Raw genomic sequence first — 23958 nt, 5'->3', positions numbered from 1 at the left:
TTTCTATAGCGCCATCTAGCGTAATCGAGCTTGAAATCTTGATTGTGCCTAGAGACTGCAATGATGAGATGTACAGTAAAAAGGAGTTTAATTTTTGTCTGTTCTCACCCAAAACTAACTGGATTTTTAGAGTTTCAAAGGCCTGATCAACATTCACTTGCATTGTGGACCTACAGACCTGAGATATACTCCTTAAAATGTTCGCTTGTGTTCAGCAGAAGCGAGAAAGTCTTAGATGGCGTGAGGGTGAGTAAATGATGAACTATCACTTTAATGTTCTACAACAATGACCAGGAAGAACCAAATTTCTCGCACATGTCCCTTCTTATAAATGTTATCTACTGCCAAAACAACGACACCATATTTTTACATTTAGTGTTTTCTTTATAACAGTTTTCTAGGGGAAACAATTAACGTAAAACTTTATGTGTTGCGTTTATATTGTGGGCTCATCAGCTTGCCTGTAGATAGTATCTGTTACCAATAAGGTGCAAACTAAATTTTGGCTTCCAATGTTAAGCCACACTAAGCATTTTTTAATTGTGGTTTTCTATGTTTATTATTTTTATTTATATTTACATTAAGTAATTTAGCAGAGGCTTTTATCCAAAGCAACTGTCAAATGAGGATCATAACAAGCAATTTGTCTTACAAAAGTCAACAATATCTGCAGTATCGAACTGACAAGTTCCAAGAGTGGCTAGAGTGGTATAGAAGGTAGCGCAGAAGAAAGAGACAGACAAGGAAAGTTTTTTTTTGTTTTGTTTTTTTAATTCAATAGTTAATTAGTAAGTGCCATTAGTGTGGACTGGTTAAGTGCTCATAGAAGAGATGTGCTTTCAGCTGTTTCTTGTATGTTGAGATGGTTTCAGCAGATCAGTTGGAGACTGAAAGCTTTTTCCACCACGGAGGAACAGAGAAAGTGGAAGATTGTGAAATAAATGTTGTGCCTTGTTGTGATGGGAGGACCAGACACTTCTCATTCATTGACCGCAGAAAGCAAGTGAGTTAAGTAAGAGGGTGCTGTTCCTTTGACTGTCCTGAAGGCCAAAAGTCAAAACCTTGATTATAATGTGGGAAGCTACTGGTAGCCAGTGGAGTGAAATCAAGAGGGGGGTGACGTGAGCCTTCTTTGTTGATTGAAAAGACCAGACACGCTACACTTTCTGGAGCATCTGTAGCAGATTAATCGTGCTAGCCAGGAGGCCGGCAAACAGAGCATTTCAGTAGTCCCATCTTGAAATGACCGGAGCTTGGACCAGGAGCTGTGCAGCATTTTCAGACAGACATGCAAGACCGAGATGTGGTGACCGGTGATGAGATGTGGGCAGTAAAGTTACATGTAGGCTGGCCATAAACCACCACTCCCAGGTTCCAAGCTCTCTTGGTTGGCATTAACCAAGATGTAACCAAGTGCTTGGGGCAGTGGTAGCTCAGCTGTTAAGGCTCTGGGTTATTGATCAAAAGGTTGGGGGTTCAAGCCCCAGCACTGCCAAGATGCTGCTGTTGGGCCCTTGAGCAAGGCCCTTGACCCTATCTGTTCCAGGGGTGCTGTATCATGGCTGACCCTGCGCTCTGACCCCAGCCTAGCTGGGATATGTGGAAAAAGAAGAATTTCACTGTATATGTGCAAATGTATAATGTGTGATAAATAAAGAAAATTATTAGATGAATAGAAAGGTTGTGGTCAACAGATAGGTTGGCTGGGATCACAAAGAGATCTGTCTTGGCATGGTTGAGCCAAAGGTGGCATTTTTTCATCCAGACTGAGACCTAAGAAAGGCAGGCAAGTATATGTTCTGAAACAGTGGGGTCAACAGGCTGGAACAACAGGTAGAGCTGCATATAATCTGCATAGCATTTTTAGGAAAAGCCATGTGTCTTAACGATCGGTCCAAGTGATGTTGTGTATATCAAGTAGAGGAGAGGTCCAAGCACTGATCCCTGAGGAACACCAATAACACCCCCTTTTGGAGTTGCCGCAACCCCCTTATGGAGTAACAATCTTTTGGAAATTGCCTCCATTTGGAGATCTCCGTCCTGCAGCTATACCTAATTGCTGGTGGTTCACTGTGTCAAAAGCAGTAGACAGGTCAAGGAGGATGAAGACAGATGATTTGTAAGGATTTTTTACTCTGACAGACTTTGTTAGTAAAAAAAAGTGCCAAAGTCATCAGCAGTCAAAGAAGTAGTAAGAGGGGTTGGCGGAGGATAGAAAAGAGAAAGTAAAAATTGTGTTACTGATCTTATTCTGGTAATGGTCGAACTTATCAGCAGAAACACTAGAGGAGAAAGAGGAGAGAAGATGTTGATACTTGCTTGGGTCAGCAGGGTCTTTTGACCTGTGCCACTTCTTCTTTGTCACCTTGAGCTTGTGAACTTTTCACAGCAAACAAATGATGTTAAATCATTTCTCTGAACCAACTTTACCCAGCCATTTTTGCAGTCGAGTATGGAAAAAGTAGAGGTAATTCTGACTTTATATCTTGCAATAGAGACTTTATGTCTCAAAATTGCATAGTCAGAATTACTTGTTACTGTATATGTCTTTTATTCTGTGGTGGAATCAAAGCATCATAGTTAGGCTACTTTTAATCGACTAACGCAATGTTATTTTTAGGAGATGTATGAAGGCAGTTCCCCTCAAGTTCACTGGGGTCCTAGCAGGCATAGTTCATCACATTAAGTATGGATGTTTTCCCTAACATTTGACAACCAGAAAGTGTCCAAATTCTTTTAATCTTTTGAACAGTATATTTATTGTTTTATCTTTAACCAAATTTTGTGTAAATGTTATGCTTAAAAAGTATGCTTGTGCTATATTAATTTAAAAGAAATGCCACTTGTTGCAATGACATTCATACATTTTTATGTGGTTTAAGTTTCCAAATACTTTAGGTGGCCACTGTGCATATGTTTTCTCTGTGGTTGTTACATATTCATACAAAATAATGAAATCAACATTGTGACCATACTAACTTCTGCAATGATGCCATGTATTGTAAGTATAAACAATATAAGGTGCCATCCCATCCGAAGCTTATAAAACACAGCACAAAATGAGAAGAGTGCATGGAGGTTGTGTACTCTTTCCAACCTTCCAACTTAAGGAGTTTTTATTTTTGCTGTCATGCTGAACTACACAGAAAGCAACAATTTGAGCAGCACTGTTTCATAGTATAATATAAAACCATTCAACGAGAGACATGTACTGGTGCAGGTTCTGGTGGGAATACTTCTCTATGTAAATGGTCTGATGATTTTTCACCTTTCTGAAGGCGGAGACCTTCAGGTAGGACACATGCTACGTTCTGTTTGCTCAAATTCTTTTTGTTGACTCTGCTGCTATGGTGTTCATTGATTTAACCCTGATTTTGAGTTTTTACCAGTACTCTTTTGACATAATTCCTTGCTGTATTATTTGCACACTAATGTCTTTGCTCACTGTTTGTACTCCTGTTACTCTTGTAGCGATGTGTTTGGAGCGTTATGTGGCTATATGTATGCCTCTAAGACACGCTAGCATTTCCAACCTCAAAACACCTTAATTGGGATTCTCATCATATCTGGTGTCAGTAGTGTTTGTTCTCACAGTCTTTCTTGCTAATATGCCTCCTGGTGGCCTGCATTCATATGTTGTGTGTAGTAAGATGGCTGGCAGACACAAGGCCTGCGAGTCTACTGATATTATTCATCAAAATAATTTGTATTATTGTCTCTACCTACATCAAGATCATGATAGAAGCCAGATCAGCCTCAAATGAGAACAAGAAGTCAACCAATAAGGGTCGCAAAACTGTGATTCTCCATGATATTCAGTTTTTACTGAGTATGTTGTAGCTTATAATCCCTTATATAGAAATGCCTTTATGAAAAGTAAATGTTATGCTGTTTGTGAATGTAAGATACTCAAATTTTATTCTGTTTGTGCTCTGGCCTTGTTGTCTAAGCCCCTTAGTTTATGGATTACGAGACAAAAAGTTCTGTTATGCTTTTAAACATTATGCCTTTTGTGGAATTTCCTTGCACATTAATCAGCACAAAATAAGACATGGTAGAACAACCCCTTTAGAGGTGTAGTTAGCACAAGTGTTACTGAATTTACTCTAGTGTTTTTTTATTTTAATGAAACAATAATGTTTAACAATACTGTCATTATATATGATATCTGTCTTGCAATGCATGTATACTTTTTATAACAAAATTTATTTCATGTTCATCTGTGTTATTCTCAGTTGAAATACAAATCAATGTAACTTATCAAGAAATAGGTATCAAGAAATAATTATATATTTTGTGTTTATGCTTTGAGCTGGTTAATCTAACCAATACAGTTTTTATTATATCAAGAGTTAATGTTATATTATCAAAGAAACTCAATATGCTGTAATAGTGTATTGATTCATAAAGACATTTGTGTGTGACCATAACTGTCACTGCACACTTTCTTTTCTATACTACACTGAATAGAAAAGATGCACATTGCCTGTATTAAAACCACTGTATATTCATCTAAATAGTAGGATGACAAGTTACTGTTCATAATGTACATATATTAAGTCATCAAACTTAAAACATAAGGCCTATTTATTAAATGACTAAGAATCTAAAATAAAACAATGAATCATGTAAAATGTGCCTTTATACAAAACTGGTGTTTATTTAAAAACTGACTCATCAAGATAATTTTTTTCCATTTCCAAGATCACTATAAGGCTTACAAATAATTAAATGCTCAGGTTGCTTATTTGGTTAGCTATAAATAATAGACCACCTTTTAAATTGCTGCATGCTATATATGTGCTTTTTTTTTTTTTTTTTGTTAATGTTATACAGTACTGTGCAAAAGTTTTAGGCAAAATGTTACATAGTGAGGATGTCTTCAAAAATAATGTAATAAATAGCTTTCATTTATCACTTTGTTATGATTCACTGCTGTCTGCCTCTGTCATCTGTTCCCCCTGGACTACACTTCCCATAATGCACTGCTCTGATCACTTCAAGCTGTTCCCCATTGTTTCTCACCTGTGTTTCATTTACCTCATTGTCCTTGTGTATATATTACCCTGATGTCTGTTTTACCTTTGTCAGTTGTTTAATGTTTCGATCCAGTTCATGCTCCAGTTCTATGTCTGTTTGTTTACCTTTTGTTTCGCTTCCTGGTTTCCTGTCTTGCCTTGTTTCAGTGTTATCCTGCTTTGTGTTTTGTTTTATTATTATTAAACAACGTTTAGATCATGCTCTTGTGACCTCCCTCACTGTAACACACTTAATATCATACAAAGTCCAGTAGACATAAAAAAGCTAAATCAATATTCGGTGTGACCATCTTTGCTTTTTAAAACAGCACCAATTCTCCTAGGTACACCTGGACACAGTTTTCTTGGTTGTTGGCAGATAGGATGTTCCAAGCTTCTTGGAGAATTCGCCACAGTTCTTCTATCTATTTAGGCTGTCTCAATTGCTTCTGTCTCTTTATGTCATCTCAGACTAACACGATGTTCAGTGGGGGGCTTTGTGGGGGCCATGACATCTGTTGCAGGGCTCCCTGTTCTTCTATTCTAATCTTTTCTATTTGCAAAAGTAATGGTTGGGAGTCTAACATTTATATTTCCTGTAGACACACTAAAGCTGAAGATATAAATAACCATCTTAAGACAAATGCTTTTGTGAAACATCTTATGTGCCTAAGACTTTTGCACAGTACTGTAGTTAATAGAGGAAACCAAAAGTGTAGGCTCCAAACTATGAGCCCAGTGTTACAGTAGTGTGAAGTAGTGCCTATATTGGTCACCAGCATCAGAAGGTTAGTGACATATCTACTCCTCCAGAACTCACCACATTAAGTCACTGTCTGCCATCTACTAAAATAATTGCATATGACCTTTAATAGTCTGGTTCCCTCAATGCAATCCTAAGTGTCAGCCTGCCATGACACACTGGCAGATGGAGAGTCATGATTGGCAGGTCACGTTACCTGTATTTCATTAAATTCTAATTACAATCTGTTCTTGGTATAAACCTGCACCTCTTAATCCGTTGATTCAGGAAGGGTAGATATTCTGATCAGCAACCTAAGCAGCTGTTTAATAATTTCATAACTTAATCAGAAACTACCATGGTTGGCAAATCTGGCAGAATAAATGTTGTGAATACAGTTGTTGTCCAATGGTACAAAGTTTACTTGTTTGAAGCACATTATGCCAAAATTTGATTTGCCCTAAGTGCAAATAGCGATAGATGCTATTTATACTAAGTGTAAATAGCAACAAAAAGCATCTTCTTTGCACTAAGTGTAAACATACACTGCCCAACCAAAAAAAAAAAAAAAAAAAAATTGCATTCACTAATATTACGTTGGACTGCCTTTAGCTTTGATTTCGGCGCACATTTGTCATGACATTGTTTCGACAGCCTTATGCAATGTCACAACGTTTATTTCCATTCAGAGTTGCATTAATTTTTGGCCGAGATCTTGTATTGATGACAGGGGAGTCGAACCACTCTGTAATGTCTTCTCCAGCACATTCCAAAGACATTCAATGGGGTTAAGGTAAGGACTCTGTGGTGGCCAATTAATGTGTGGAAATGATTCCCCATGTTCCCTGAACCACTCTTTCACAGTTTGAGCCTGATGAATCTTGGCATTGACATCCTGGAATATGCCTGTGCTATCAGGGAATAAAAAATCCATTGATGGGATAACCTGGTCATTCAGTACATTCAGGTAGTCAGCTGACTTCATTTTATTACCGTATAACATTGCTGAGCCTAGACCTGACCAACTGAGGCAACCCCAGATCATAGCACTGCCTCCAGAGGCTTGTACAGTGGGCACTATGCATGACAGGTGCATCGCTTCATGCACTTCCCTTCTTACCCTGACATGCCCTTAGCTTTGGAATAGGGTAAATCTGGACTCATCGGACCACGTGACCTTTTTCCATCGTTCAACAGTCCAATCTTTATGCTCCCTAGCAAATTGAAGTCATTTTTTCCAATTAGCCTCAGTAGCAAGTGGCATTCTTGTGGCAACACAGCTGTTTAGTCCCAACCCTGTAAGTTCTCATCGCATTGTACAAGTGGAAATGCTCTTACTTTCACTATTAAACATAGCTGTGAGTTCTACTGTCGATTTTTTACGATGTGACTTAACCAAGCGTTTTAGTGATCTCCGATCACAATCATTCAAGATTTTTTCCAACCACATTTCTTCCACTAAGCTGACGGTTCACCACTATCCTTCCAGGTTTTATTTATGCATTGGACAGTTCTTAACCCAATTACTGTGATTTCAGAAATCTCCTTAATTGTTTGCTTTGCTTGATGCAGGCCAGTAATTTGCCTCTTCTGAAACACAGTAACATCATTTCCACCACCACGGGAGCATCCGACATGGATGTTTAAGAAATGAGAAGCTACACACTGCATCAGTTAGGGTTAAAAGAACTGTTGCCAGCTGAAACAAATTAATCACTGCAATAATGATCTTAAGTATCTGCTTATTTAAATCCAAATGGCAACTTTTATTTATTTATTTATTTATTTTTGGCCAGGCAGTGTAGTTAGATGCTATTTGCACCCCTTATTAAAGGAATAGTTCACCCAAAAATGAAAATTGGCTAATTGCTTGATTTTTCTTTTTTCTGTTATCACTAACAATAAACAATTTAATGAAGCCAAATGTAGTCAATTTCAAAATTATTCAAAAAGTCAAGTGGTAATGTAATTTCATGTTTGTGAAGGTTACTTTAAAAAAAATATATATATATATATATTCCGCTACAGATTACAGAATACATGCTGTAAAATGTCATTTGTAATGTATTCTGTTAGATTACTCAAGGTCAGTAACATAATGCAAATACTTTAGATTACTTTGTCAACACTGGCCAATTTTTTCACACCATCTGTAGTTCACTTATAGTTTTGACTATAAACAAGTAACTAAAGTAAGAAAATACACTTATATTAAAAAAATATATATAACATTCTCTGACAAAAAAGCCTAAATATCTTATGCAGTTTTGCTACTCAAGTATATTTAACTTGTTTTAAAGATTTTGAGATATTTTTTAAGATATTTAAATTCTCACTAAGAGTAAGATTTTTGCAGTTCATCTTTGCCCTAATACCAAAGGTCTTACTAGAGATAAAAAGTTATGCTCCAACATGAATTTTGTCATAGAATTCATTATAAAATATAATTGAGCCTGGTAATAGATGCATGTAATGGCAAGAAATAGCATTTAAGCTTAGCATAAAGTTTAATGTTCACATGAAGATGTACACAAGATTAACAATTGCTGCATCAAACTTATATACAGTATTAATATATTATTTGTATATTTCTATACAATGTTAATGGATACATTGGTTAGCATTTCTTGTAAAAATACCCTAACCACATAAAAAACACTGACAAGGCATATATCATGTAATCATGTATTTATTAGGGGCCAAGCACCGAAGGTGCTATGGCACCTATTGTATCCATTAGTATTATTATTCTTCCTACCCAATGAGAGTCTATGGCAGCTCATAGAATCGTACATAGGAAAATGATTAAATTTGGCACTCTGATAGAGGTGGGCATCGATAACCACCAGACAAATTTTGGGGTCTCTAGGCCAAGCTCTATAGCACTACCACCAATACAAAAATTCACTATTCTTTTGCACATTTCTTTTGAACTGTTTGTCCTAGAAACAACATTATTTTTGCATCTGATTACTCTCCTCCTGATGATTCCCTTACATTTAAACTCTGCTCATTACAGTGGAAACTTGGTCTGATTTTCCCAAACAATGGCTCAAAGACCAGACCGAGCCGCACAGATATGACATCACTTCATTTTGATTTTGGCAGTTGTTGAAAATTATGGCATCGAGAAGTTAACAAGGTTGACGTGAAATAGGATTTAAGGCTAAATCTCAGCAGCACATTGTCCTATCGAAAAAAAACTTGGTATGCTTCATTAGGACCATGGTCTGAGGGTACATGCGCAGTTTGGAGACAACACTACCTATGGGTCAAGAAATGTGAAAAATTGCTATTTTTGCCAGTAACTTTTGAACCATTTGTCCTAAAATAATGAGTTTGGTGTCTATGGATTCTGTGGGTCATGAGGATTTAAACGATACCAATTGTCCCCATTTCAGCCATACTGCCTCTCCACCATACCCTGAGCGGTTTGGAGGGTCCCTGAGCAGTTTGGAGGGTCCCTGAGCAGTTTGGAGACATGGTCAAAATCCTTAGTCAATTTAAACAAAACTTTAGATGTATAATTGCTTCCTTATTCTAAGTTTTCAGAAAATGCAGAGAGAAATTTCTAAATGTATTTATTTATTCATTTAAAACCTGCTGACTCACAGCTTGGTATGTCTCTTTAGCGCCGGTTCAGCTTTTGGTTGTGTAGCATAGAGGTCCATGCCCCATAACCATTAACAGCTGTGGAGATCAAAAGGGTACTGTTTGAGCCCAGCCCAGCTCTTGTCAACTGTTTAGAAGATGCAATGAACATTGTATCCTACTGGTTTTTCTTTCAGTTGTGTTTGATATCAGCCATATCGGCTCTCCGCCATTTTGAATTTTATAATAAAACACTGTATCTTTTGAAGGCTTTGTTGGATTTGAATGAAAATTGGGATGCATCTTCCAGGGTACCTGAGCAGTTTGGAGACAGTGCCACCTAATGTTCAAAATGCTTAGTCAATGTGAACAAAATTTTTGATGTATCATTGCTTCCTTATTTTAAGTTTTCTGAAAATGCAGAGTGAAATTTCTAAAATTATTTATTTTTATTTCATTTAAAACCTGCTGACACTCAGTTTGGTTTGTGTCTTTAGATCCTCTACAACTTGTGGCTATGTAGCATTGTGGTCGGTGCGCTGTATTAGTGTGCCGTGGAGATCCACAAGGTTAACATTGGCAAGATTGGGTGAAAAACTCTTTCTCATGCCCCTATAAGAAACTATAGAGTACGTATCTTGTGGTGCATGTTGCCTGTTTAAGGGTTAAAAAGTAACTTTTTTCCGAGCTAGAATGAAATCAAGAGAAGAGATTTTGTGAGAGAGGATGTTGTTAAATTCGATTGGTTTGTTAAGTTGCCTTTTTACTGTCTCCGACATATTTTCCCCCCAGTGGCATTCGCAACCTGGTCATAGAATCATGTTAAAATAACTACATTTTTGCTAAATGATTTTTATGTGGCCTGATGTGCGTAACATGGCAATTTCCTTGTGGAATGAACACTAGAGGCGCTAAAACAACAATGACTTTTATCCCTTTTCACTCAAATCATGAGTAAAAGGGCAGATTATACATTTAGCTTTTATCCAAAGCAACTTGCAGTGCACTTACTACAGGGACAGTCCCCCTGGAGCTAAGTGCCTTGCTCAAGGACATAGTGGTGGTGGCTGTGGGGATCAAACCAACAACTTTCTGATTAGCAGTTATGTGCTTTAGTCTACTACACCACCACCACTATAAACAATTACTTGTCTCTCTGTTCCTCACACAATCCTATTTTATGACATATAAACATTTTTACTATAGTGTATGACTCATTTTAATGTTTGCATTATATAACCAACAACATTTACAAGCTTGTTTAAGTGTGATCAAATTGCACGGTAGCTCAACTGATAGTGTGTTGTATATGTGATACAAAGGAATGGGGTATGAGTCCTGAAGAGCACATGAGCTGACACATGAGCAGAAAGTTTCACAGAAGCACCACAAAATTACATGTTTGCTTCATAAATTGCGTTTTTCATCTCACAATTGCTTTTTATGACACTATAAGTTAGGTTTAGGTTTAAAGGTGCACTAAGTAAGATTTTAGCTCTTTCTCATCCCATTGGTTCCAGAAGTACTTGTGGTTTTGGACTCTATACTGACATCCAGCCATACAGCCGCCACTCCACACAGCTGCTGAGCAACACTGTATTTGAAATGACCGGCTCTGTCATCTGTCGTGTGTCGAATACAGTAAAAGGGCAGCTTTAGTCCAGTAAGACGAAAGAAAATGATCTGCAAAAATGTAAGGATTACTTTTCAAGTTTAAATATATGGAGTGTCTATTTACACTAAGTGCAAATAGCCCATCTTGTTGGCAGAGGCTATTTATACTAACTCCGCCCACCACTGCTCAGACCAAACTACAACACGACAGATTTATTTGGGGTCAGCGATGGGCCAGAGATATTAAACTGGTTAACAGGTTAGACATTTAGTGGATTAAGAGATTGGATAACTAAGTAACTATTTGCGCTCCAGTAGTCTGGTGGAAACACAGGATTTTATGACAAACTACACCCCTATGTGCAGTTGTAGTAGCTCTGGGTGTAACAATGGTATGTGTATGTGTTGTCATGCTGGAGCTCTGGGTTTGAAATCCCACCCCTTGACATACTTTTTCCCCTGTCTCTACTCTTAATATTTCCTATTATAGTAATAAATAAAAGAGATTCCTTGCAGTGATTTGGTCACAGTGAAGGTCGGGGAGTTAAAGGAAGGATTTGATCCGGATAAAATTAACCATGGTTTTACTGTAGTAATATTGTTGTAATGTGTAGTGTATGTGTTTTGGTGGAAACTATATAGTTCTGATGTACTAACCATGGTGTTACTACAGTAACATGTTGTTAATAGTAGTTAATAGTAACCATGTTTAATTTTGTGGTTACTATGATTTTACTAGAAAAATGCCATGGTGATACTATGGTTACTGTAGTAAAACCCTGGTTAATTTTTGTAAGGTAGGGTTAGGGGTAGGGGTTGGTGTAGGGTGTCTGTGGGACTCCAAATAAACACAATAAAAATGCTGCAGTGATGCCACTATACTGTATGTTAGTATTTAAACAGGGGTGTAAGAGTATCTGCCACTATTTGCACTAGATTGCAAATAGCATCTAACACTGTTTGCACTTAGTGCAAAGAAGATGCTTTTTGTTGCTTTTTACACTTAGTGAAAATAGCTTCTGCCTTAAATAAAATTGTAAGGAGTAAAAAGTAAAAACAATTCTTTGGAAATGTAAAGTAAAAGCGCAAGTATTTCATTTAAATTACACTCAAGTAAAGTACATATCCCAAAAAATTATATTTAAGTATTAAACGTAAGTATTTTTCTCAATTACTTTACACCCGTTTTTAGCAACTGTACAGCTTGTGGCAATGTAGAATAGTGGTTTGTATGGTGTTGCTGTGAGACTTGGAGATTGAAAGGGGAATGTTTGAGCCCAGCTCTGGTCAACTTAATATTATTATTAATATTCCTCCCCAATGGGAGTTTATTGAAGCCCATAGAACCGTACATCAGAAAATTATGAAATTTGCCACACTGATAGTGGTGGGCATCAATAACTCCAAAAATTCTATAGTACCACCACCAGTTAAAAAATGTCCTTTTATTTTGTTCTTTTGGAGACAGCACCACCTATAGTTAAAAAGATAACCCACACTTGTGCTGACACTACACTCATTCAGCCTGTCATCTGAGTGGCACAGAGTGTTGCGTACTGGACTGTAATTCCAAATGTCATGGGTTCAAATCTTTAGTTAGGCAGGCCATTTGTTTTGATTTCTCTTGTATTGGAGCTCTTTGTATTGTGCTTACTAAATGGTTGCAGGGCTAATGAAATTATAATTTTCATCTTTGTTGAAAAGTTACATGAATATGAAGTTGATCATGGTAACCATTGTGCTTACTCTCAGCTTGGTATGTCCCTTTGTTGGCTGTCCTCTATGTGGCAGCATGGTGCTGTGGATTGTGCACTGAGATATAATATGGAATGGTAAAGGTTCAAACCCTGCTTGGGTTGACTCAGAAACCAGTGAGCATTTGCAATATGCATCACTGCTACTCTTTGGGCCCTATGGGTCCTGTAAAGGAAGCCTAAAGAATTGTACAATTGGAAAATATTGAAATTTGGTACATGGATGGAGGTGTGCATCAAGGGCCACCAGAACAATTAGGGGTCTTTAGGACAAACTCTATAGTGCCACCACAAGTTCAAAAATGCATTTTTTTTTTTTTTTTTTGTGTGTATTGTTTGAACCTTTTGGCCTGAAACCTGATCAGTTTGGAGACAGCACCACCTATAGTTCAAAAGATAACCAACTGTTCTGTGTGTTGACTCTATCCATGAGTCTCATTGCCATCAGTAAGTCATGTCAACTTGTGACACACTGTGTTAAGTTTTACAAAGGTCATGGGTTCAAATCCGCACCTAGGCGGGTCATCTGGGTTGATTTATCTTTGTCTCATAAACCAGTGTGCATGTGCAATATAAATCATATCCACTATTTGGGTCCTATGGGTCCTGTAGGCCAAAAAGGAAATTTAGGGGGCTTGGTTCTGTAGTGGCTGCTTGCAGCTATATTTGGATTTATTTTGTATCTGTCAGAGCATTTCTAACTGTTCTGTTAAGCTGTAGAAACATGCTGCAGTTTCTCTATTAAGCTCCCAAGGGAAAGTTCCTCAATGACAACAAATCCACCTTTTCACTCATAACATTGTGAAAGTGCCCTCTGTCTGCTCGTATGAATGTAACACATCGTAAGAAAGTGTTTCACCTGTGTTCAAACACTCCTCAGATCGCATCATTTATGGATAAATGTTTTCCAACTGAATAGTCTAAACATTAAATGAAACAAATGACAATAAAATTCGAAGTAATCTCTTCATTAATCAATATACCGTTCGAATGTAACTGTATTCTGATTACCTACAATTTAAATTGTGACTATAGTGGAATACAGTTACTAATATTTTGTATTTTATATAAATATTTTGTATTTTATATGTAATCTCATAGCATGTATTCTGCTACTCCTCAACCCTGTGTAATTTTACCAAAGAAATTTAAACAGCTCTGATAGTGTATTGATTCATAAAGACATCTGTGTGTGACCACATAATGCCACTTCACACTTTCTCTTCTATACTATATTGCATAGAAAAGATGCACTAAGAGCAAAATGTGCAAAATCTCTGTCTTAAATTTTTTAAATCACATCAAATTACTGATCAGTACTTCTTTCTTGCAGGAATCAAACTTTTTTCTTGACTCAAAATTCTCTGTACTTGTACATAAATTAGATGTACATGATAATTTGGCATGATTTGTCTTCTTGTCAGCTATGGCATCCTCCAGTGGTACCCTGTCAGAGGAGCTTCAGTGCTCTATCTGTCTGGATGTGTTCATTGATCCAGTCACCACTCCATGTGGCCACAACTTCTGTAAGAACTGCCTGAAACAGTGTTGGGAAAAAAGTAAGGCCTTAAACTGCCCGTTATGTAAAGAATCATTTGGTAAAAGACCCAACCTCAAGATCAACACAGCACTTAGACAGGTTGTGCAAATCTTTAAGGAGAAGTCTGATGTTCTCTGTGACATCTGTGATGAAATGAAGATAAAGGCCCTGAAGTTGTATCTGGTGTGTCAGACATCTTACTGTGAAACTCATCTGGAGCCTCATCTGAGAGTGCCATATTTAAAGAAACACAAACTGACTGATCTTGTGAAGAATCTTGAGGACTATATACAGTTGTACTCAAAAGTTTGCATACCCTGGCAGAAATTGTGATATTTTGGCATTGATTTTGAAAATATGACTGATCATGCAAAAAAACTGTCTTTTATTTAAGGAAAGTGATCATATGAAGCCATTTACCATCACATAGTTGTTTGGCTCCTTTTTAAATCATAATGGTAACAGAAATCACCCAAATGGCCCTGATCAAAAGTTTACATACCCTTGAATATTTGGCCTTGTTACAGACACACAAGGTGACACACACAGGTTTAAATGGCAATTAAAGGTTAATTTCCCACACCTGTGGCTTTTAAATTGCAATTAGTGTCTGTGTATAAATAGTCAATGAGTTTGTTAGCTCTCACGTGGATAAGAAATCAGTGTTTACTGATATCAACAAGGTTGGGAGGGTTACTTTTGAAATGTATTCCACTAAAGATTACAGAATACATGCTGTAAAATGTAATTTATAACATATTTTGTTAGATTGCTCAAGGTCAGTAACATGTTGAAAATACTTTGGTTTACTTCTTCAGCACTGGTAGATTTTTTTCATTTGTTTTGACTATAAAAACTCTGCCAGTACAGTAAGACAAAATACACATGTTAAAAATACATTCTCTGAAAAACCTAAATATCTTATGCAGTGTTGTTTCTAAAACAAGATCAATCAAACTGATCATGTTTTAAGGATTTTTAGTTATTTTTACAGGAAAACAATACAAAAATTATTATCAAGAATATGATTTTTGCCCTAATATCAAAGATCTTACAAGAAAAAAAGAAATTATGATCCAACGTGAATGACTTACAATATAGTTTTCAATGAAAACCATCGGGTTATAAACAGGGGCGGACTTGCCATCAGGAGCACCGGATGTTTTCACGGTGGGCTGCTGGGTAATTTGGGCCGGCCCACTGCTGAGCAAGTACCGGCCCTGCTACAGGCAATATAGGGTGCCACCCTGAATTCCAAAAGGTCCACACGGACTCCATTACTTAGCGAGTATTCAACGAACTCTATAAAGTAAAGCCAATATAATAGCTTTCATTGTAAAATTATGTAATGGCATTTATTTTGAAATTACATACACACTGGAGTGCATATCCTTGTGTGCAAATTAACTGTGTACCTTGCATGGTCGTCATTATTTGACATACAATTCATGATAATGGTGACAACCAAAAACAAAATATTAAGTATAAGATGAGCTCTGAATAATTACAAAATGACAAATAACGGCAAGTTACAACAAATACAATAACAACAGCGTAAATAAAACCGGCAAACAGTAAAGCTATGAGCAGTACATAGTCATTTGCATAATTTATTCATTCCGCAGGGAGCTGAGGTGCGGCTTGCTGAATAATGCTCACCCCTGATAATAATGCAGAAAATAAGTCATGAAAAATATTACTTTGTGGCTATTTGAGTCTTTGAGGCTTACTTTATTTAAAGGATAGAAGAAACAGCACTTGTCAAAGCATAGGGTTTTAAATTATTTCTCAAGAATAATCTGTGGAAGGAATTAAAACACTGCAGATATAAAGATGCAACAAACTCACGGAGGGAAAATATGAGCAATTAATCTGCAAAATATCTGCAAAGATCTACACTTTAAGAGATATGTTTATTTATTTATTTTTACATATATTTATATTTGTTTATATTTATATATGATATGTATATATGCTAAGGCTTTATTATTACATTAGCAAAGCCTATATGTACTATAAATAGTAGATTATTCTAAGTATTAAAAAAAATTTAAAAAATTAATGTATAAAGTTCAGAACACATTTCATTCAGGTCATTGTTTATCTAAAACATAATTAACAAATACCGTTTTGCAACTTTTACAGGATGCATTAAGAGTAATTAAATAAATATACATCCCATGTTGTTTCCATTTCTAATTAAGTTGCCCTTTCTTTACTGTAGCATTAGTATTGCTCTTTCCAGTACAGCAGTTAGGTTTGCACACATCATTGCAGTTTCAGTCTTTTTCACAATCTGAGCACTTTCATATAAAAATAAACATGCTGCAAAGTATTCTGTTTCACTTAATTCGTTCATGCATACCGCGTGTCTTTTCACAATTTTTTCTTGCTTCCCACTGGAAGCTCCACAGTCCAGTCACGTCTAGAAGGGATCTCTCTTTCGTCAACTTCTCGCACATGCGCAGTCTGTTATGTATAGTCTAAGTATGTGTAACTACATTCATCAGTTAACTATGTTTATCAAAAGAACGACATATAAAGTTAAAGATCAGTTCAAGATGGCTAGCAAAATAACAACGGCATGCTCATAAACAACATAAGTGTTAATTGTACAGTATTAAGAAGATAGCAACATATGTGCCGCAGTGATGTACTTGAGGAATCGAGAATGGGCAGCGAGAGCTCCTCGTTGCTGCGTGTTCTGCAGTTTGCGCTCTTTTCCAGTCGAATCCCATAGAAAAATGCAAACAAATGTGTCCCCACTGAAGATATACATCCACTGAGGTGTGGATGCAGTCTTTGTAAATTAAAATATAAATATGCATATGGGTGGATTAGAACCCTATGCCTCCAAGCAGCTATATCACCCTTTAGCTCTAGACTGGTTACCCACTGAAGCTAAGCAGAGTTGAGCCTGGTCAGCACCTGAATGGGAGACCTCCTGGGGAAAACTAAGGTTGCTGCTGGAAGAGGTGTTAGTGAGGCTCACCCTGCAGTCTGTGTGGGTCCTAATGCCCCAGTATAGTGACGGGGACACTATACTGTAAAAAAAGCACCATCCTTCGGATGAGATGTTAAACCAAGGTCCTGACTCTCTGTGGTCATTAAAAATCCCAGGACACTTTTCGTAAAGAGTAGGGGTGTAATCCATCATGGCCTCCTAATAATCCCCATCCATTAAAGGTGCACTCAGTAATTCAAATCCAATACACTTTTTGTCAAAATATGTCACGCCTAAACATGACATATCCCCCCAGCTCCCTATTGAACTCCATGTGTTTTTGTTTGGGCGTCGGGAGCCGCCCCTTGTGGGGGGTATATGTCACGTTTATGTGTTTTGTTCTTGTTTACATGTCTTTTATTTTAGAAGTTTAGTTCCTGTTTTATAGTCATGTGTTTCCTGGTCATGTGATATCCTGTTTCCCTCCATGTTCATGTGTCTTGTTTTCATTGGTTTATAGTCTTGTTAACTCGTTATCAGTTCTAGTTTGTCATTGGTTTAAGTTTATTAGTCTTGTTATCTTGTTTATAGTTCTGTCTGTTCATTGGTTGTCTTGTTACCCTTGTCCATGTATTTATTCCCTCATGTTTGCCATGATCCTTTGTCAGGTATTGTTAATGTAACGTTGTTTGGTAGTCAAGTCAAGACATTAACACAAAATATGAACAAAAACACATCTAGATGTGACAAGCAGCCTGCGATTTCATTGAAGTAATATCCAGTTCTCTTGCATTGCACACTTCAAAGTGATGTGTGAAACTTCCGTCAAACAAACACAGAAACTGACACAGTGATCCATCAAAATAAAAGTTAGGTTTAAATGGATGCATGAAACTGAAGAAATTATGACAAAAAATATATATATATTACTACTGCATAGTAAAAATTTAATATTTATTTTAATAATAATAATAATTATAATTATTATTATTATAATTATTATAAATATTATTATAATTACTATTATATTAGGAATAATTATATTTAAGCAAATTTCACAAGCAAGTATACTGTTGTACTGAATGTACTGTAAGTTTTTAATTTATACAGTGATTGTCTGTTGTACTCATGTTATTTGACAAAAAAAACTGTTTTAGATTCATTGAAGATGTTATTGAAGCACTTTGTATGATAAAATAATTTCATTTGATGAACTCTTTATGAATTCATTTGATTAGTCATATTTTTGATTTAAAAAATTATCTTTTAAACATGGAATTCAGAAATAATAGAATGGAAAGCAGAATTTGGGAAAACAAAGCAGAATAAGAAAAAAAATATTTCATCTTGTCCTATTTTCTATGCCTTGCAAACTTAAACATTTGAATTTTCTTTGAAGTAATATAAGTTGTTGATGTATTAAATATCTAATTTTGTTCATTGAAACTTTGGCTAAAAACTGTTCTCTTGACATTGTGTATTAACGCATATGGGGAGTTGTCCTTCCACACGACCTGTCCGCTATAAAAGCAGGTGCACAAACACCATTCCTCAGAATTTTCTTCCTTCAATACAGCGATTCATTTCTCGTCTAGAAGCCCTCTACTGCTTCGCTGTCGACTACGAGTCAATGGGCAGAATCTTCATGGCAACGAGAAGACTCTCTTCTCCTCTAAAGTGCTCCGGCGAACATCACTCTGCCTCACCACTTGACGCTTCACTGGTGAACGGGCTGCTTCTGCATCCTGATTCCACACAGTGCTTCGGCAGGTGTTGTGTATCCTTACAAAGCAATTGTATTTTGTATATTGTGTGAAATATAAATATATATACGTACTGTATATATATATATATATATATATATATATATATATATATATATATATATATATATATATATATATATATATACAAAGACTGTCTGATCAGCTCTTTGTGTGCTACTGAGGATGCACGAAAGGAATGTCTATCTCCAAGCAAAGACTTTCTCACTGGATCGTTGATGCGATTGCCCTGGCTTACGAGTCGCAAGGTAAGATATGCCCAATTGGTGTTAAGGCACACTCAACTAGAGGCATGGCCTCCTCCTGAGCATAGACGAACGGTGTGTCTTTACAAGACATATGTTTTGCAGCAGGATGGTCTTATCAAAACACATTTGCAAAGTTTTGCAACCTAGAGGTAATGTCTCTCTTTTCAGAAGTCCTCTCTGTTAAGAGTGCTTGCTATTTTGTTTGCCAAACATATACTTATGCCCCTCCCCTTAAGTACGGGCTCCCCATAATTTTACACAAACACCTGCATCAGGCCGTTGAAAGTCACAAACACTTTCATTATAAATAAACTCCCTTCACAACTGGGTTCGTGAAGGGGTTAATTCATACTGTATGACTATAGTTCATAAATTAATTCTGTGTGCTCCCCTCCTGGCCCAACATAAGGGTCACTCACTTGCGGCATACTCATGTCGTTCGCCATCCCGCAGGACTGCAGCATCATGTTTCCTCTCTGGAAGTTTATGTCGTGTAGTGCGGCGTGATGGGATGAAGTGTACTGAGTTGTAAGGGAACGTCTCGGTTACGTACATAACCTCAGTTCCCCGAGATGAAGGAAACGAAACATTGTGAATACTGGCTGCACTACAAGACTCAGAGTTCTTCTGAGGTGCGAGGGAAGCGCTCCTTGTCCGTCAGTCAGAAAATGTTCTATGAGAGACAAATGTGTCTTTCTGAAGGGGGTGCCTCCTGGCCTGAATCCTGAAAGCTGAATTCTTCACTGATCAGCATTCAAATCTTAGGACGTGTTTGTCATACTGTAGACATTTGTACATTAAATACTGTGCTTGTATCATTTTACTACAAGTATTGGTACCTGAGATACAAATCCACCCCTGCAATCTCTGGAAAATTATTACATAAAATGCCCTATTCAGTAACCAAACTACTGTTATTGTTCCATCCGGCCCAGCACTGAGAAAAGTAACAACATCGCTTCAGCAGCATAGTAAGGAAACTTTTAATAGACACTGAATTGGCAAAATATAATTTAAAGTTTGTGCACAGACAGTGGCAGGATTTTTTGACTTTCCTTCTGGAATCGTATTAAATTTAATGAAATATTTATAGTAGGTCCACTGGTGAAACTGAATTAAACAGTAATTTTAATTGACAATAATGAGAACTAGTCTGCTCATAAAGCTTAATAGGATGGAACATGCTGAAGTGGCATTTGAGCAATTAGAAGATCTCTTTTAATAAACTGTGGATTTTCCTCTCTCACTAATATTCCTGTTTTTTTATCTTTAGTGTCTGTTTTGAGCCTTTGTGATTGAGATGCTGTGGAGATGGTTATTTCCAAAGTCATGGATCATTGATAAATGTTTAATTAGGTATATACAGTTCTCACTTTAGATTAGGTCATGAAAATGCTTAGTTAGCAATTAGTCAATGCTTTATTACGACCTATATATTGAGTAATAATTGCTTTAATAGTAAGTGTTACTAAAACAGTAACAAATACATTACATTACATTTAAATATAAATCCAATTAATTACATATATAATTTCTTTATTTACTATGAATTCATGCTTTGTTCATGTTAAAAAAAAAACATTATCAAACTGCCTATAAATGAACTTATTAAACGATAATAATTAATAGCTTATTAATGTAGGAACAATAATTTATAAATGATCAACTGACTATAAACTAATGCTTTACAAATTCTTTATACCCTGTAGTTATTATAATGTGTTACCCATGTGGGTTAAAATTGGCTCACTATTTGGCAGGTATTCCATGAAAGTCGCCCTTTTTATTCATGCTGTTATAACTGCACATAAATTGTTTATAATGCATTTGTAGATGAGTTATAAATCATTAATGAACCCCTTTATAAACCCTTTAAATGGGAATGTTAATGTAACGTGTTACCCAATGTTTGCTCTGACCTCAGATATGCAAATTTACCACCAATATCAGTAATTTAGTGCAGCAATAAGGAATATCAGCAGCGACACACACAACTCATCAACTTTTATTGTCATTTTTCTCCACAGTGCTGAAGAAACGCAGCAATATGCAGGTATAATTTGTGATGTGCACTGTTCGCTCAGATTTTCAAATAATAATATATTCATTATTTATATAGTAAAATGTAAACACAATATATTTTAGATATTAAGATATTAAATATTCTGAAGTTGATTTATTTTGTCTGATGTCTCTCTCAGTGGATTTGACTCTGGATTCTGACACAGCTTCTCCCTATCTCATCCTGTCTGGTGATGGAAAACAAGTGAGAGATGGAGACATTAATCAGAAACCCTCAGATAACCCAAAGAGATTTGACACTTGTCTTTGTGTGCTGGCAAAAGAGGATTACTCCTCAGGGAGATTTTATTTTGAGGTGCAGGTGAAGGGGAAGACTGAATGGGATTTAGGAGTGGCCAGAGAATCTGTTAACAGGAAGGGAAAGATCACAGCGACTCCTCAGAATGGATACTGGAGTGTAGCTCTACGGAATGGGAGTCAGTACCAGGCATCTGAGTCTTCCACACTCTCTCTGTCTGTGAGAGTGAAGCCGAAGGTGGTGGGTGTGTTTGTGGATAATGAGGAGGGTCTGGTCTCCTTTTATGATGTGGAGTCCAGGTTTCATATCTACTCTTTCACCAGTCAGTCTTTCACTGAGGAACTCTATCCATATTTTAGCCCTGGTAATAGTAATAAAGGTAAAAATGCAACTCCACTGATTATCACTCAAGTACAAGCAATGACTTCAGACCCTAAATATGAAGTGCACTACTGAAATAATGCTACGTTTGTTGTGTTGATGAAAATAATAAACATGTGTTTGTTGTTTTCATTCAATGAGAATGACGTCAATAATTTTTTTCTTTTAGTGTTTGTTTTCCAGCATAGGAAATGTGCTATATATTTTATTGTACATAATATGATGTGTATGTGTATATATATATATATGCATGTAAGACATGCCAGCATCTCCACCCCCCAAAAACACCTTCATTGGGCTTCTCTTAATATGGGGTGTCAGTTGTGTAATACCACTGTATGTTCTCACAGACTTTCTTGCTAATATGCCTCCTGGTGGCCTGCATTCATATGTTGTGTGGAGATATTGTTACGGGTAAACTTGCTGGCAGACACAAGGGCTCTGAGTCTACAGATATTATTCATCATAATGCTTTGTATTATTGTCATAAAGATTATGATGGCTGCCAGATCAGCCTCTGAGAGCAAGAAGTCAACCAATAAGTGTCACAAAACTGTGATTCTCTGATATTCTCTATGAGCTTTGTGTGTGTTGCATCTTAAGCCCTATTCAGACAGGACTAGTTTTCCCTGAGGTAGTTAGGGAAATTTGTGTTTCACAGATGTACTTTGTGATTCTAATCCTGTCCGAATCTGTCAAGTCTGTGTTTTTCTCACACAACCTCTGTAAAAATTCTAGAGAAAATTACCTACTGTTTTTCGCCAAACTCAAGGGTTCTCTAAGAAATCTAATCCCGTCCGAATGCGACTGTCAGTGATTGCTGATATGGAATTTTCACAACGCTTAATCTCATGTATTTTGACCTAAATGAACTACCGTTAAGATCGTACTTATCTTAAGCCATCTTAACAATTTTGTCTTTGATCTTCCGGTCTAACGTATTCTATATAGATTTCTGTGGTGTTGATGTCAGTGTGTAAATAGCTAGCGAAGTGGATTTACAGGCTATAGAGTTGTCAGAAGTTATCATGACTATTTTAAAGTGTTCAGGGGATGTCATAACAACTGGAAGCAGAGTGGGGAGATTTTAAAACAAGAGTATTTCATTCATAAATAAAGATCCTACCTCCACGCTGTGGACATACTGATGTGTGCCTCTGTGCTCACGAAACTCCAAGAGACAACACAAAGTCATTAAAAATATCTCTGTAAGGCTCCTCTGACCATCTTCTCGTGTCATTCACTCATCGTGTTATTGTACAGATGAGCAGATTTTTTGAGTGTTAAACATCAATCCCGAACATGTACATTTTATTGCAATTGCAATTGCATTTAGAACTATTTTAATCACATTTAAGCCTCTTAAAAATGTGGCGTGACAAATTAATTTTAAAAAGTAAATGTAATTTCCTTTATGTAATGAACTTGCATGTAATTGCATTGTATACGAGCTGTCCTGTTTGAAATTTCATGTCAACTACACCTTTCAAACCAAATTATTAATGAGTTGAAACCTAAAAATTAACCAGAGTTACATGTATAACAATGAAGCGCTTGTATTATAAAAAAGTGCAGTGTGTCATAGCTGTCTGAATGTGATCTGCCAGGTCCAATTTACCTCTGCTGGTGTCAGAAAACGAACATTTACAGTGACAAAAAAAAAAAAAAAAAAACATGCACATTATCTGCATTGAAGATAAATCTATATCCAAACAGTAGAATGACAAGTTACCACGATGTATGACCAACTGGAAGCTAGAGGTGAAGGCAACACTTTGACATTTATGTCACGCGAGAGGCAGCGTGAACTCGACCCTCTCATGAACGTGCATATGACAGCTGGCCGGAAATGAAGATTTATGTTAAAAAAGTTTTAAAAATGTATGTTTTTCTTACACACACCTAGCTTTTAGCTTCAGAAAACATGAATTAATCCACTGGAGTCATGTAGATTACTTTTATGAAGGCTGTATGTGCTTTTAGGAGCTTTAAGATTTTAGTACCCATTCACTTGCATTGTGA

General features: G+C 36.6%; 1 protein-coding gene and 1 pseudogene across 1 annotated transcript; both read left to right on the top strand.

Annotated features, from left to right (window-relative positions):
• Positions 1-862: 862 nt before the first annotated feature.
• Positions 863-9874, top strand: LOC127422130 (odorant receptor 131-2-like; annotated as a pseudogene).
• Positions 9875-14145: 4271 nt separating this feature from the next.
• On the top strand, positions 14146-22279 carry LOC127422129 (nuclear factor 7, brain-like). The gene is made up of 5 exons (XM_051665481.1): positions 14146-14565; positions 18780-18969; positions 20522-20591; positions 21263-21288; positions 21437-22279. The coding sequence occupies exons 1-5, from the start codon at positions 14146-14148 to the stop codon at positions 22009-22011; spliced, it is 1281 nt and encodes a 426-aa protein (XP_051521441.1). The 3' UTR covers positions 22012-22279.
• Positions 22280-23958: the final 1679 nt, after the last annotated feature.

This window comes from Myxocyprinus asiaticus, chromosome 31 (assembly GCF_019703515.2).
Source record: "Myxocyprinus asiaticus isolate MX2 ecotype Aquarium Trade chromosome 31, UBuf_Myxa_2, whole genome shotgun sequence".
In the NCBI taxonomy this organism is placed as follows: Eukaryota; Metazoa; Chordata; class Actinopteri; order Cypriniformes; family Catostomidae; genus Myxocyprinus; species Myxocyprinus asiaticus.
The sequence above is the reverse complement of the archived record's forward strand: the minus strand, read 5'-3'. Positions and strand labels throughout refer to the sequence as shown.

Excerpts from the sequence above, each read along its gene's own strand:
- LOC127422129 (XM_051665481.1), top strand. The coding sequence starts at position 14,146 with ATGGCATCCTCCAGTGGTACCCTGTCAGAGGAGCTTCAGTGCTCTATC. Across the intron at positions 14,566-18,779 it reads ATATACAGTTGTACTCAAAA|CGATTCATTTCTCGTCTAGA; the intron begins GTTTGCATACCC and ends CCTTCAATACAG. Across the intron at positions 20,592-21,262 it reads ATTGATAAATGTTTAATTAG|TGCTGAAGAAACGCAGCAAT; the intron begins GTATATACAGTT and ends TTTTCTCCACAG.